Source organism: Callorhinus ursinus, unplaced genomic scaffold (genome assembly GCF_003265705.2).
Source record: "Callorhinus ursinus isolate GAN/ISIS: 27379988/994484 unplaced genomic scaffold, GSC_fseal_2.0 scaffold62, whole genome shotgun sequence".
NCBI lineage: Eukaryota > Metazoa > Chordata > Mammalia > Carnivora > Otariidae > Callorhinus > Callorhinus ursinus.
In genome coordinates, this window is record NW_027397124.1 from 6,099,180 (window position 1) to 6,115,932 (window position 16,753).

At 42.1% G+C, this 16,753-nt stretch overlaps 1 protein-coding gene and 1 non-coding gene across 6 annotated transcripts in view; one reads left to right on the forward strand and one right to left on the reverse strand.

Annotated features, from left to right (window-relative positions):
* Positions 1–16,753, reverse strand: part of SVIL (supervillin) — a 233,511-nt gene that overhangs the window by 35,759 nt on the left and 180,999 nt on the right. For 3 of the 5 annotated variants that reach the window (XM_073885529.1, XM_073885531.1, XM_073885530.1), the window contains 2 exons: positions 16,576–16,653; positions 8,425–8,572 (listed from right to left, as the gene is read on the reverse strand). In XM_073885529.1, the coding sequence (XP_073741630.1) occupies positions 8,425–8,572; positions 16,576–16,653 (226 nt within the window). The remainder of the gene's footprint in view (positions 1–8,424; positions 8,573–16,575; positions 16,654–16,753) is intronic. The other 2 variants (XM_073885532.1, XM_073885528.1) reach the window with 1 other exon arrangement.
* On the forward strand, positions 14,630–14,737 carry LOC112834430 (U6 spliceosomal RNA). The gene has a single exon (XR_003210904.1). It is a non-coding gene; the product is annotated as a U6 spliceosomal RNA (small nuclear RNA).

The window sequence follows — 16,753 nt, forward strand, 5'->3', positions numbered from 1 at the left end:
GAGTCTCAGAGACAAAGAGAAAATCCTGAAAGCAGCTCAGGAGAAGAGATATGTAACGTACAATGGTAGAAGTATTAGGTGGCAACAGACCTATCCACAGAGACCTGGCAGGCCAGAAAGGACTGGCATGATATCTTCAGAGCACTAAACGAGAAAAATATGCAGCCAAGAATACTATATCCAGCTAGGCTGTCATTGAAAATAGAAGGAGAGATAAAAAGCTTCCAGGACAAACAAAAACTAAAGGAATTTGCAAACACGAAACCAGTCCTCCAAGAAATATTGAAAGGGGTCCTCTAAGCAAAGAGAGAGCCTAAAAGCAGCACAGATCGAAAGGAACAGAGACAATATACAGTAACAGTCATCTTACAGGCAATACAATGGCACTAAATTCATACCTTTCAATAGTTACCCTGAATGTAAATGGGCTCAATGCCCCCATCAAAAGACACAGGCTATCAGATTGGATTCAAAAACAAGACCCATCAATATGCTGTCTGCAAGAGACTGATTTTAGACCCAAAGACACCCCCAGATTGAAAGTGAGGGAGTGGAAAACCATGTACCATGCTAATGGACACCAAAAGAAAGCTGGGGTGGCAATCCTTATATCAGACAAATTAGATTTTAAACCAAAGACTGTAATAAGAGATGAGGAAGGACACTATAACCTACTTAAAGGGTCTATCCAACAAGAAGATCTAACAATTGTAAATATCTATGCCCCAAACACGGGAGCAGCCAATTATATAAGGCAATTAATAACAAAGGCAAAGAAACACATTGACAACAATACAAAAATAGTGGGGGACTTTAACACCCCCCTGACTGAAATGGACAGATCATCTAAGCAAAAGATCAACAAGGAAATAAAGACTTTAAATGACACACTGGACCAAATGGACTTCACAGACATATTCAGAACATTCCACCCCAAAGCAACGGAATACACATTCTTCTCTAGTGCCTGTGGAACATTCTCCAGAATTGATCACATCCTAGGTCACAAATCAGGTCTCAACCGGTACCAAAAGACTGGGATCATTCCCTGCATATTTTCAGACCACAATGCTTTGAAACTAGAACTCAATCACAAGAGGAAAGTCGGAAAGAACCGAAATACATGGAGGCTAAAGAGCATCCTACTAAGGAATGAATGGGTCAACCAGGAAATTAAAGAAGAATTAAAAAAATTCATGGAAACCAACGAAAATGAAAACACAACTGTTCAAAATCTTTGGGATACAGCAAAGGCAGTCCTGAGAGGAAAGTATATAGCAATACAAGCCTTTCTCAAGAAACAAGAAAGGTCTCAAATATACAACCTAACCCTACACCTAAAGGAGCTGGAGAAAGAACAGCAAAGAAAGCCTAAACTCAGCAGGAGAAGAGAAATCATAAAGATCAGAGCAGAAATCAATGAACTAGAAACCAAAAGAACAGTAGAACAGATCAACGAAACTAGGAGCTGGTTCTTTGAAAGAATTACCAAGATTGATAAACCCCTGGCCAGACTGATCAAAAAGAAAAGAGAAAGGACCCAAATCCACAAAATCATGAATGAAAGAGGAGAGATCACAACCAACACCAAAGAAATACAAACAATTATAAGAACATATTATGAGCAACTCTATGCCAGCAAATTAGATAACCTGGAAGAAATGGGTGCATTCCTAGAGATGTATCAACTACCAAAATTGAACCAGGAAGAAATAAAAAAACCTGAACAGATCTATAGCCACTAAGGAAATTTAAGCAGTCATCAAAAATCTCCCAAGAAACAAAAGCCCAGGGCCAGATGGCTTCCCAGGGGAATTCTATCAGACATTTAAAGAAGAATTAATACCTATTCTCCTGAAACTGTTCCAAAAAATCGATATGGAAGGAAAACTTCCAAACTCATTTTATGAGGCCACCATTACCTTGATCCCCAAACCAGACAAAGACCCCATCAAAAGGAGAATTACAGACCAATATCCTTGATGAACAGGGATGCAAAAATTCTCACCAAAATACTAGCCAATAGGATACAACAGTACATTAAAAGGATTATTCACCATGACCAAGTGGGATTTATCCCGGGGCTGCAAGGCTGGTTCAACATCTGCAAATCAATCAACGTGATACAATACATTAACAAAAGAAAGAACAAGAATCATATGATCCTCTCAATAGATGCAGAAAAAGCATTTGACAAAGTACAGCATCCTTTCTTGATCAAAACTCTTCAGAGTATAGGGCTAGAGGGTACCTACCTCAATATCATAAAAGCCATCTATGAAAAACCTACAGCCAATATCATTCTCAATGGGGAAAAGCTGAGAGCTTTTCCCCTAAGGTCAGGAACGCGGCAGGGATGTCCACTCTCACCACTGCTATTCAACATAGTATTAGAAGTCCTAGCCACAGCAATCAGACAACAAAAAGAAACCAAAGGCATCCAAATCGGCAAAGAGGAAGTTAAACTCTCACTCTTTGCAGATGATAGGATACTGTATGTGGAAAAGTCAAAAGACTCCACCCCAAAACTGCTAGAACTCATACAGGAATTCAGTAAAGTGGCAGGATATAAAATCAATGCACAGAAATCAGTGGCATTCCTATACACCACCACCAAGACAGAAGAGAGACAAATCAAGGAGTCGATCCCATTTACAATGGCACCCAAAACCATAAGATACCTAGGAATAAATTTAACCAAAGAGGCAAAGGATCTGTACTCAGAAAACTATAAAATACTCATGAAAGAAATTGAAGAAGACACAAAGAAATGGAAAAACGTTCCATGCTCATGGATTGGGAGAACCAACATTGTGAAGATGTCAATGCTACCTAGAGCAATCTACACATTCAATGCAATCCCCATCGAAATACCATCCACTTTTTTCAAAGAAATGGAACAAATAATCCTAAAATTTATATGGAACCAGAAGAGACCCCGAATAGCCAGAGGAATATTGAAAAAGAAAAGCAAAGCTGGCGGCATCACAATTCTGGACTTCCAGCTCTATTACAAAGCTGTCGTCATCAAGACAGTATGGTACTGGCACAAAAATAGACACATAGATCAATGGAACAGAATCGAGAGCCCAGAAACGGACCCTCAACTCTATGGTCAACTTATCTTTGACAAAGCAGGAAAGAATGTCCAATGGCAAAAAGACAGTCTCTTCAACAAATGGTGTTGGGAAAATTGGACAGCCACATGCAGAAGAATGAAACTGGACCACTTCCTTACACCACACACAAAGATAGACTCCAAATGGTTGAAAGACTTAAACGTGAGACAGGAGTCCATCAAAATCCTAAAGGAGAACACAGGTAGCAACCTCTTCGACCTCAGCTGCAGCAACTTCTTCCTAGAAACATCACCAAAGGGAAGGGAAGCAAGGGCAAAAATGAACTATTGGGATTTCATCAAGATAAAAAGCTTTGGCACAGCAAAAGAAACAGTCCACAAAACCAAAAGACAACCGACAGAATGGGAGAAAATATTTGCAAATGACATATCAGATAAAGGGCTAGTATCCAAAATCTATAAAGAACTTCTCAAACTCAACACCCAAAGAACAAATAATCCAATCAAGAAATGGGCAGAAGACATGAACAGACATTTTTCCAAAGAAGACATCCAAATGGCCAATAGACACATGAAAAAGTGCTCCACATCGCTCGGCATCAGGGAAATCCAAATCAAACCCTCAGTGAGATACCACCTCACACCAGTCAGAATGGCTAAAATTAACAAGTCAGGAAACGACAGATGTTGGCGTGGATGCGGAGAAAGGGGAACCCTCCTACACTGTTGGTGGGAATGCAAGCTGGTGCAACCCCTCTGGAAAACAGTATGGAGGTTCCTCAAACAGTCGAAATTAGAGCTACCATACGATCCAGCAATTGCACTACTGGGTATTTACCCCAAAGATACAAATGTAGGGATCCGAAGGGGTAAGTGCACCCCAATGTTTATAGCAGCAATGTCCACAATAGCCAAACTGTGGAAAGAGCCAAGATGTCCATCGACAGATGAATGGATAAGGAAGAGATGGTATATATACACAATGGAATATTATGCAGCCATCAAAAGGAATGAGATCTTGCCATTTGCAACGACGTGGATGGAACCGGAGGGTGTTATGCTGAGTGAAATAAGTCAATCAGAGAAAGACATGTATCATATGACCTCACTGATATGAGGAATTCTTAATCTCAGGAAACAAACTGAGTGTTGCTGGAGTGGTGGGGGGTGGGAGGGATGGGGTGGCTGGGTGATAGACATTGGGGAGGGTATGTGCTATGGTGAGCATTGTGAATTGTGCAAGTCTGTTGAATCACAGATCTGTACTTCTGTAACAAATAATGCAACATATGTTAAGAAAAAAGAAAAAGAAGAAGATAGCAGGAGGGGAAGAATGAAGGGGAGTAAGTCAGAGGGGGAGATGAACCATGACAGACGATGGACTCTCAAAAACATACAGGGTTCTAGAGGGGAGGAGGGTAGGGGGATGGGTTAGCCTGGTGGTGGGTATTCAAGAGGGCACGTTCTGCATGGAGCACTGGGTGTTATGCACTAACAATGAATCATGGAACACTACATCAAAAACTAATGATGTAATATATGGTGATTAACATAACAATAAAAATTAAAAAAAAAAAAGAATAAAAATCCAAGCATTTCAGTATCACCTTATAAATATTGCCATATTGGCATACCACCATAAGAATTACTTGTATTTTATAAATGAAGACGTTTTTATCTAAATAAAAAAAAAAGAAGCTAGTTAGTATCTCAGGATCACTTCTGGAAATTCCCAGGACCCTGCTGGATCTCCATCAGTCCCAACGTAGACCTTACAACCTATAGACTTTACACACATGCATGCGTGTGCACATGACATACATCCAGCAGGTATTGTGGCTACGTAGGACAACTGTAGGTGTAGACACAGTTTTGTAGTTTCTAAGGACTACAGTAGCTGAAATGGCAGTGAAGCTGCCACTCCAAAATGAACAATGAAGACAGTTGAGAAAATGTGCCCGTAACACGTAAATGGAATAGAAGAGTATGTAAGGCATCAGAATATACTTGAACACATGGAGTTGTGAGTCCTGAAGGCCCTTTAGGGTGGTGGAGGTAGTTCAAGAGAAAGTACATTTGCACCACATCCCACAGAGGAAGTGGAGAATGGGCCGTGTCACACCAGCTGCCAAGTGACCCCTGGCACTGGGGTCCTCCTGCAGGCTGAGACAAGGTAGGGGCAGTTTGGCCTTTGGGGACATCAAGCAGAGTGTGATTTTTTTTAAGATTTTATTTATTTATTTGACAGAGAGAGACAACGAGAGAGGGAACACAAGCAGGGGGAGTGGGAGAGGGAGAAGCAGGTTTCCCACGGAGCAGGGAGCCCAACGTGGGGCTTGATCCCAGGACCCTGGGATCATGACCCAAGCCGAAGGCAGATGCTTAACAACTGAGCTACCCAGGTGCCCCAAGCAGAGTGTGATTTCGTTGAGTGATAGCCTAAGGAGTACTAACCTTTTAGAAGAAAGACAAAAAAGAGGATACAGTTAAATTGATCTATGATTGCTGAAGGGTTGTATCCATCTCAGGTGTGGCTGGGAACTAGCAATATGCTTTCACATACATTTAACAAGGGAATTTTTTAAAGTATAAAGGTTAGGGACACATGAAAGAAAGGCATTCCAGCACAGAGAGGGTATCTGGTTGGAACAAGAAACCTTAATAAAGACAAAGATGAGTACTTTTTCCCTCACCTACGTAGAAGGGATTGCAAAGAAAAGTGTTTAGTGCATTTACAAAGAACAAAATGAGATGTTAACGTTCTTTGTATTCATTTGTAATAGATGTGAAATCATTAGATGACATTGCCACTTTAAGCATCCCTCAAAGAACAGCATTTGCAGAATATGTAACTCACTATCGCTCACTAGGAAAAATAAATGAATGAGTTGCTCTGCTCCTTCCGTTAGCTGGAGAGGGATGTATAATAGCATAAAACTTTTAAAGAAAAATATTGAAATGTGGTTTCAAACTTCAGTTTTAGGTGATATTCTGGAAGTATTTAATAGGTACATATATTTGCCTGATGATGTCTATAAAAATTAAAACATTTATTTCAGTTATCAAACCCACAAAAGGTTTCTATCGGTGAGAAAGCACACTTTCTTGAAAGATAATAAAGTAAAATTTGGTATCACAGGCAGTACAGGTACCGTAAATCATCACCTACTAAAAGGAGGTACAGTTGAAATCAGCTTTAGAGCTCAGGGAACTCTGGCCCTCCGGACCATCGGGGCGCCCCCTGCTGCCCATTCAGGCAGCAACACGTGCAAGAGCTCCCGCTGGTGGGACATCCCTTTCCCAACTACAGGCAAGGGTTTCTCCCTAATGGGGGAGGGTATATAAATTTAAATGACAGGACACTGTTAAACAAAGCACTCCCCATACCTTTTCTCAGTGATTCTACCTGCAATAACCAGTCACCTGGTTATGTCTCTTCAGAGACATTTTCATAGCTCTCTTATTCAAAGGGGTATTTTGAGCACTTTCCTTTCAGGAGAATCGTAGAATACCACGGGAACTAGAGTACTAATTGTTAGGTACATACAGTCTAGGAACATCAAAACGTCTTAACGAAGCGAGGGGAGAATAGAGTCTTCTGGAGTGAGGGAATGAAAATCAGGGTATAGCACACCTCTCAGAAACTCACTGGTATGTAGTAACCCGCTGAGCTGAGAAGTCTCTGTGGCTGTGGTGAAGGGGCTATTTTATTCTGCAGTGTGTGACTGTAGCACACTGGATGCCATATGACTGCAAATCAGAAAGAGCTGATGATTCCAGTGAAACATGTAACTCAGCAAGTGGTAAAAAATATTAGAAAAACAGGATACAGTTTTTTCATTAGATTAAAAGTACAAGAAAATTATTTCCTGAGCAAGCCATGTAGCACCTGTTAAATAAAGATCCTGGACTTGTTCAAGAAATGTGAAAGCAAACTCCTACACTAAGAGATAAGAACTTCTCTAACCTTGTTCTCCAAACCAGCATGAGAACAAATCCATTTCCTCTGACATCACTATGCACAAGGGCAGTGTATTTGGTAATAAGGGTCTGCTTACAAATAAATGGCAATTTTTAAGATGGAAGAGGAAGAAAGAAACCAAAGTAAAAAGTTATCGGGATGAAAGTCCAGGCTAAAAGTTGGAAGATCGGAACTTTGATTCAAGTTCCCTGCTTGAGTTCTTAACCAGCGTGGGCCTCAGGGTCTGCTTTTGTTAACACAGGGATGGGGCTCAGGCCAAAGTCATTTAACATGAGTATACAGGTCTGTGATCTGATGAAGAATATATGCAATGACTACCTCGTTTGGTAGGAGCAAATTGTCTTCTGTTTTCTTCCACCAAGATTTGAGTTAATCACAAGTCAGGGTTTCCCTGCCCTTCCTTCTGCAAATATTTATTATGTGCCTACAATGAGTTAGGCACTATTTATAAGTGAGGATTCTGAAAGGTTTCCAGGAAAGAGAAGCATGAACTGAGAAAGCTGATGACAATGTACGTTAGCTCTAAGTGCGTGTGAGCGCTTTTATCACCAAGTCAGGAAATTTGTTTTTAAACAATACCTTAGAAAATGAAGGTATATGCAGATAGGTGATGAAGGGACCCCAGATTTTAACCATTTCCCACCAGATAGGGACCCTCACAGCTTTACTGACCACGTGAGGCATAAAGTGACTTCACTGACCATGTGAGGCATCGGTCAATTTCATAAATCTTTCAATACTGGCTTCAAATCAATTCTAAGAGCTCAGCGGCAAACAAGTGACAGTCTGCAGGGAATCCCACTTCCTCAGAATGGCATACATCTTTTAAACACCTATTAAAACCTATCTGAAACTAGGGCTTTGCAAGCCGGCGAACTCTGGTTTGACGGAAAGGGACCTAGAAATTACTCTAAAAAAGAGAAGACATAAGCTCGTTCTTCATTGACAAAGCCTTATTTGGGTTAACTGATTGCCAGATGGCAAGAAAATGAAAATAATTTAAAAGCAATTATGGGAAAGGACTACGATTTGTTAGATGATTTGCAATTGCTTTTTGAAACCTGTGCTCAACTTCCAAATGGCTAAATTTTGAAATGTCACTAACTGAATTATACTTCCTACATAAAGATGATGCTACTTAGGAAGAAAAGGTTTTCAGTAGGACTGGCTCACAAAATCTAGCCAGAAAATGTTCACACAACTTCAATAAGAGTAAAAACTAAAAAAGACCATGGCTTGATTTTTTAAATTAAGTTATCATGAGCAACCCTCCCCTCCACGGGCAACAGAGTGTGTGCCCCCCGCCCCTCCGCACGCACACCTGTTCCCACAAGCCCATGCATGCACACACACACATTCTGACCTTTCTTCACCATTCTGCCAGCCACTGTAAACTGGGTGGAGTCGTTGGCTGCTCCTTTGCCTTTTGTCTTCCAGGCTTCTTCTCTTACAGTGATGAGGTGCTTCCTCTCTTCGATAGTCATCTGGCTCTCTCGACTTTCTGTGACCCGCTGTTTACGAAGTGTGCCAAGGAGAAAACGGGACAGGGAAATGACAGAGCTGTGAACTTCAACATGCAGCATTCTGTGAGCCGAAAAGCAGGCAAACAAACAGGAGCGCTACACTGTCCAAAAATGTCCGTAACCGTTCTAGCTGAGATGGGTTTGCCGTTCTAACTTCCCGCTTGGGTGAGAGATCACCATCAACAACACTGAAACTTTAGGTTAAAACTTTGATTTTTTTTTTTTCACTCATTCGTTTGGAATACTGGAACACCAAAATGATACCTTGTATAAATAAACAAAAATAGAGACTCTCTTCATGCCATCAATTTAAAAGTTGCTCGGTTTTACTGAGCTAGCTAAACTCAGCTGATTAGGAAATTTTATCCATCTATTCTCACAAAAGACATGGTCAATCCAGAAAATCTTACCCACTTCCGTTCACGAGGACCACGGTCAAGTATAAAAGAGAAAGCTGAGTAGAGGAATAAGGTGTGCTCCAAGAAGGTTTTCTGGAACTCAGCATGCTTTCTCCCAGACACCTCTGTTACGTCAGTTAGGGAAGCAGGTCAGCCCCCGAAAGGGGCGTCTGGGTCACAGTGTGTCTGACACTGAGGATGAATCGTGCTATGGATGTAACCTACATACGGACTAACGTCTCTACCTACAAACTGCTTTCAGAAGCTTCTAATGGGGTTCTGGAGATACCTGCCTCTTCAGTTTCTAAGGCCTTGGTGAACTCATTTGGCCTGGGAGGAAGAGGCTTCGGGGACGGCGGGAGGCGAGGAGAGGGAGGAGTGAGGACAGGACCGGGCTGAGGCGGGAGTAGGAGGAGCTGGACCAGGTGGGGTACGGAATGCGCCGGGGGGGAAGCGGCGTGCCAGGGACAGACAGTGTGGATGACGGTGGCGGGCGACACCAGCGCGGGAGGCCCTCAACGCTGGCAGGACAGAGTTTGCTTTCCCTCCTCCTCCATGCTGTCCCTCCTCTCACTACCAACCCCTCTCAGAGTTCCTTGGAATTAGGGTCAAATTAGGAACAAATCATGAGGGGGGAGATGAAAGAAAGGGGCTTTTTAATTTTTTGATAATTTTTTATTTTGATAAAATTTAAAATGTATCACGTGTTAGGGAGCACGGGACAGGGAGAGAGGCAGGGCCAGGTGCTGTGGGATCGAGCGCAGAGGAAGGAAGAGGGGAAAAGCCTCCTCCCCAGAGCAGAAGGAACTTCCCCCGCTCGTTCCGCTGCCCACCGCAAGGTTGCTTCTATGACAGGGGCCCTAAACTGGTGTGGCCTCCTGGCTCTGTGCTTTGGCTTTAACCTCAGCCCCTTCTCAGACCTGAGGTGGGCCGTTCCTGCTGGGGCTTTGCCTTAACCTCTTCTGGTGGGTTCCCCAGATCTTCTTCCCTTGTTAGGAGTTCTTTCTTGGATAAGAAGCAACAAAGGTCCAGGTGATCGTAGACCTTCCACTGACCAAAGTCAGAAAACCAGGAGAGCCCTGAGGGGAAGTGCATCCAACTGACTTCCCTTAACTGACCAACAGAAAAAAAAACTTCTAGATTCACTCAGCAAGAAAGTAAAGATTGGCAAAGTTCATCTTCCTAAAACACTGGAATGATGGAAGGTTATCACCTTCCAGGTTCTTTCTTTCCTTTCCGGGAGAGATGTGCATAAAACATATCTGCATGGGCCACATTCGGGTTAAGCCATGAACATGGACTTCTCCATCATCTAGTTCATGAATCCTTTACAGAATTCTTCCACAGAGCAACACAGCCAGAACTGATTTTGAGACGTTTGGTAATTTAAATTAGGTTAAAAACTCTTTTCCTGAAGGGACGGGGGGGCTAGAAGGGACATGGTTGGAGGGGAACAGACACAGCTGGAAATGGGCTATGGATTAAACACCGCATCGGTGTTACATTTCCTCACCTTCGTCACTGGATTGTGGTTATGAAGTGAGCTAGACCGAATGTTTGTGTGCCCCAAATTACATATGTTGAAACTTCATCCCCAGGGTGATGTCTTAGGAGGTGAGGCCTTTGGGAGGTGTTAGGTCAGGAAGGTGGAGCCCTCCTGAAGAGGAGTAACACTCTTATAAAGGACACCCCAGAAGGCTCCCCTGCTCGTCCCACCATGTGAGGAAAGTCACCATGTGAGGATGCAGCAAGCATCAACGAAGAGTAAGCAGGCTCTCACCAGACACAGAATCTACTGGCACCCTGATCCTGAACTTTCAGCCTCCGGAACTGTGAGAAATCAATTTCTGTTGTTTATAAGCCACTCAGTCTATGGCGTTCTGTTAGGGCAGCCCCAACCATGTATATCATGTATGTGCATATGAGACAGAAGGGGAAGGGGGAAGTCAGCAGCGGTGGCAGGGCATGGGGTGGAGGGAAGAGAGGAGACAGGGCAGGGGTGGTGAGCGAATGCGAACAGTCAGTGGCTCTGGTAAAGGGTATATGAGAGAGCCCTATCATGGGCCCTTTTTTGGTAAGTTTTAAATTTTATCAAAATAAAATATTATCCCAAAGTTAAAAACCCTTTTCCTTCACTTTTTCACTTACGACTGGTGAAATGACCCTAATTCCAAGCAACTCTCTGAATCAAATACTCTTATTAAATAAACTCTGAGGTTGACTTGCCAGGAAGACTTCATCAAAATTCAAAAAAAGATAATACATTTTCTTTGAAAATGAAGTTTCAGGAGTGAATTTTAATCAAGTCAGTGTAGCACTTGGCTTAAAATATTTTGAAAAAATATATGAAGTGCCAAGAAAGTTTTCTTCTTCAAAGATCCAGACATCATTAGTTCTGCCAAACTTGGTAACACATCTCCAAAGTCCCGGGTGTGGTGGCAGGGTGTGGTTCATGACTCAAAAAAATGGCATTCCCTGAATCCACAACTCCAGTTCCCAAAGCACTCAGATTCCCCAGGAGCTCCTGCAGGAACATGGAAGCTACGAGGCCGGGAATGATACAGCTGTTAGAAGCTTCCAGTAGTTTGCCAGATCTTTGTCAAGGAGTATTTTTTTTTTTACTCCCCTCTCAGTGATAATGTTAAACATAAAGGTTTTTGCCTCTCTTTCTTAATGTTGCTACTTAGTGAAGTTGGTTTAGGTCCCCTAATTCCTCTGACTTCAGATGGCTCTCTAGTGGGGTAAGAAATACACAGCTTTTCTATCCCCTGAGAAGATTAATACAATTTCTCACGAGCTGCTATTAAACTTTTGAACTCAAAATGTGAGAACGAGACACATATCTTTGTCCATTGACTTTTTTTTTTTTTAGCTTTCCATTTCATTATTGTCGTCTCGTTTTTCCCTTCTAAGTTTTTCTTTCCTTGTTTAGAGAAGGACGTGGTATATATTATAATAAGTATTGTGCCATCTTCCAGGCTTGTCTAGGTTTAGCTGATGATGTTTAGGATTGACTGGAATAGTAAGAGAGTTGGGACACAATATGAATAGAGGCCCTACTCCATCTGTCCTCCACTCTTTCAAATGCAGATCCCATGAATGTGGTACAGAGAGATGGAAACAGTGAGGGGAAGGAATAAGCATCTGCGTGTACCTGTGTGTGTGTGTGTAGAAGGCAGTGAAAAAGTGAAAACAGCTGGACAGCTGGGAAGGAAGGTAGGTCTTAGGGATGGCAGGGACTTGGTAGGACACAGTTTGAAGTTAGGCAAAGGATCAATCTGCAAGAATGTTTTCAGGTCACTGCATCACTACTGGTAGGTTTGCTTCTGTATGCCTAGTGAGGATGCATACTGCAACTCTTCCCACATGTTGCTGACACAGACAGGTGATACAAGAAGAGTGAGCAAATCTAACATGTTTTCCTAGAACTAGTACAGATTTAAGGGTAAAATTCTCCCACAACTGGAGAGCTTCATGGATAGAAAATACTGTGATCTGGTTTTTATTTTTATTTTTTTTAAGATTTTATTTATTCATTTGAGACACAGAGAAAGAGAGAGAGAGAGCATGAGCAGGGGGGGAGGCAGAGGCAGAGGGAGAAGCAGCCTCCCCGCTGAGCCAGGAGCCCCATGCGGGGCTCAATCCCAGGACCTTGGGGTCATGACCTGAGCCGAAGGCAGACGCTTAACCATCTGAGCCACCCAGGCGCCCCTGTGATCTGGTTTTTAAATTTTTATCTTATTCACATCTAGTTAAACTAAAGAAATTATAAGAGCACAGATTAAGTAGTAGCAATAAAGTGACAAATCAGTACTACTTGCTTTTTTTTTTTTTTTTTTTTTAGAATTCTGTGTACTGTTAAAGAATTGTGGCTTTGCCCCCTCCTTCAGTGATTTCAGTCCCTTGTCAGTGCACACAGCCTTCGATGGCTTGAACAAAACATGGAGAAAGATCCCAACTAGGGTTAGACCTCCAACTAACCATGGTCTTGCCACCATCTACAAGCAACTCAGATGAAGGGAGAGGAATACAGGGAAATCTTCTTCTGGTACAGTTGTGAGGCATGTGAGGAAGAAGGAAATGCACGTGAAAGCCCAACAAAGGGACAAACAGTCCATTTAGACAGAACATGTGTGCTGTTGTAATGCTCTGTTTTCTTTTCTGAGCCTCTGCATTAGTGAACACAGATACCAGGACTGTAGGAGGTAAGAAGTCTCCAAGAACACCGATGGGGTAGTGCTACAAAGGCTGGTATATAAAATATTTATCTGAGAAAGTTGTCAAGACATAAAAATATAGAATTTTAAGGCTATTTTAAGTCTGAAGTGATGAAACATAAACTACCTCTCGTACGTGGTATTTTTCTTTAAACTTAAAAATGCATGGAGAGATAGTTCATGTTCATGGATTGGAAGCTGCAATATTGTCAAGATGCCAGTTCTTTCCAACTTGATCGACAGATCTGGTGCAATTTCGATCAAAATCTCAGCAAATTACTTTGTGGCTACTGATGAACTAATTCTAAAGTTTATATGGAGAGGGGGAAAGACTCAGAACAGCCAACACAATATCGAAGGAGAAGAATGGAATTGGAAGACTGACACTACCCGACTTTGAGACTTACGATAAAGCTGTAATAATCAAGACAGTGTGGTATTATGGGGGGGGGTGCGGGGAACAGATCAGTAGATCAACAGAACAGAATAGAGAGCCTAGAAATATATTCATACAAATATACTCAATTAACTTTGAAAGGTCCAAGGCAATATAGTGAACATAAGACAGTCTTTTCAATAAATGGTGCTGGAATAACTAGATATCCACTTCCTGAGGGAAAAAGAAAATCTAGATACAGAATTTACACCCTCCCCCAAAATTAACTCAAGATGGATCATAAGTCTAAATGTAAAATGCCAAACTATAAAATTTATAGAAGATAGCATGGAAGAAAAATCTAGATTACCTTGAATTCAATGATGACTTTTTAGGTACAACACTAATGAAAGAAAGAACTGGTAACTGAAATTCACTGAAATAAAAAAGCCTTTGCTCTGTGAAAGCACTGTCAAGAGAATGAGAAGACAAGACACAGGCTGAGAGAAAACATTTACAAAGGACACACCTGACAGAGAAATGTTATCCAAAATATACAAACTCTTAAAACTCATCAATAAGAAAACAACCAACCAACTGAAAAATGGGCAAAGATCTGAAGAGACATCTCACCAAAGAAGATATGTGTGTGGCAAACAAGCATATGAACAGGTGCTCCACATCAAAAGTCATTAGAGAACTGCAAATTCAGATGAGATACCACTACACACCCATTAGAATAGCCAAAGTCCAGAACACTGACAACACCAAATATTGGTGAGGATGTGCAGCAATAGGAGCTCTTATTTTTTGCTGGTGGGAACGCAGACTTTGGTAGAGCCACTTTGCAAGACAGTTTGGCAGTTTCTTACAAAACTAAGAGGATTCTTAACATATGATCCAGCAACTGTGCTGCTTGATACCTAAATCAGTTGAAAATGTCTACACAAAAACCTGCAGATGGATATTTATAGCAACTTTATTTGTAATTGCCCAAACTTGGAAGCAACCGAGATGGCCTTCGGTAAGCAAATGGATAAATCAACTGTGGTACGTGCTTCCTCTGGCAGCACGTATACTAAAATTGGAATGATATGGAGAAGATCAGCGTGGCCCCTTGCACAAGAATGACACGCAGATTCATGAAGTGTTCCATATTTTTAAAACAAACTGTGTATAACCAGAGAGAGAATATTATTCAGCACTAAAAAGAAAGAAGCTATCGAGCCATGAAAAGACAGGGAGGCATCTTAAATGCATATGACACAGTGAAAGAAGCTGATCTGAAAAGGCTACGTGCTGCATGATCCCAACTATATGACCTTCTGGAAAAGACAAAACCACGGAGACAATAAAGAAACTGCCAAGGATTCGAGGGAGGGAGGTATAAATAGATGGAGTGCAGGGGGGTTTTAGGGCAGTGAAACTAGTCCATATGATACTATAACAATGGATACATGTCATTATACATTTGTCAAAATCCGGAGACCATGTACCAAGAGTGAACCCAAATGTAAACTACGGACATTGGGCACTAATGATGTGTCAATGCAGGGTCAACACGTTTAACAAATGTACCATTCTGGTGTGGGATATTGATAGTGGGGAAGGCTATGTGCATGTGTGTATGTGGGAGGGGGGACGGGGAGGGCGGAAGATACACGGGAAATCTCTATACTTTTGGCTCAATTTTGCTGTGAACCTAAAACTCCTTTAAAAAAATAAAGTTTATTAAAAATGTGTATGTATGTGCATATATATAATAAATACAATTTGTATTTAAAGAGTTCAATAATACATCTTTTCTTTTCAAATTTAATATGACTTATTTAGAAGAAACAACCCATCCCCACCCCCTCGGTGATAGAACTGCAGGTTTCCTCCAGATTTCAGCCTGTTTTTGGGGGTGGACCCTGATGTCTGTGTGGGGCTGGGCTCTCACAGACCGGCATTCCTAACTTCAGAGGAATGCAGGAGAGTTAGGAAGAGGGGGCTTTCCACTGTGAAGATATAAGGTGAGGTAGGAGGGCCCAGCAAACACCTTGCTCTGATAGGACTCTGTCAATTTCGTATTTGAAATAAGGTCTCAGTGTCTCTTCCTCAAAGACCTGTTTTATCACCACTCGTCCTAAAGGAACAGTATAGTCATGAAATTTTTAGTTAGAGGACACCTTAGAGGTAAGAAAGTCCCAGTTCTGATGAGGAGACAGACGCCCTCAGAGGGAAATGACTAGGTTAAGGTCCCTCAGACGGAGAGAGGCTAGCATCTGGGATTCATGACAAAGTGGATGCAGGCACTTCTCATAGCTATTTTGACCCCAGGGACATTCCGAGGGGAATAAAAAACAATCACTGATACTTTGAGCTTTAACAAGGATCATGTGTTATGCACCAACGGAATGATTCTGCCCAAGCCAGGTCTCCTTTCTGGGGTGGGGTTCAGCTGAGGTACAGTGAAGACAGAGCGTAAGAGGCAGGAGGTCTGTGGTTTCTCATCTCAGTAAATCACTGCAAGCAGCTCCTGTCCGAATAGGCTCTTCCTTTCTGTATCTTCCTCTCCGGCCCGTCCACACCCAACTGCCTCCACCACATCTCCACATCTTCCTTTATCAAGCTCAGCAAGATAGCACTGTTCCCAAGCGGGAGCAGGAACACTCTGGAGTATTCCTTGGGCTCCTGACTTACCTTAGGATATGAAGATTGGACATTAAAAGGGGGAAATGTTCCTCTTAAACCCATTTCACGATCACAAGGTGAATGAATGCCATCAAGTCTACATAAAAGTCTGACCCATGGATGTGATGTGTGTGACTAGCTCTAAATTTATGAGAACTGACCGCGCGCGCGCGTGTGCGCGCGCGCACGCGCGCACACACACACACACACACACACGAACACACACTGAAATGCAGCAAAGGAGTTACTTCCCCAAATGAAACAAGTTCTTCCCTACTGCTCAGAAATTGCCATGAGGCTTAAAATGTGTAGGCTTTTCCTCACCTGATTAATAGATACAAAAGACAGGTGTTTATGGGCAGCAGGTATAGCAGGAGAATAAGTAGAAGCATATACAGGTTCCTATAGAGCAAAGCAAGAGGATTAGAGGTGAAAAGAGAAGGTTTATCAGAGCTGGGAGGGGAGGAGTAGAGATAAAAACAAGATTTCTCGACCAGGATGT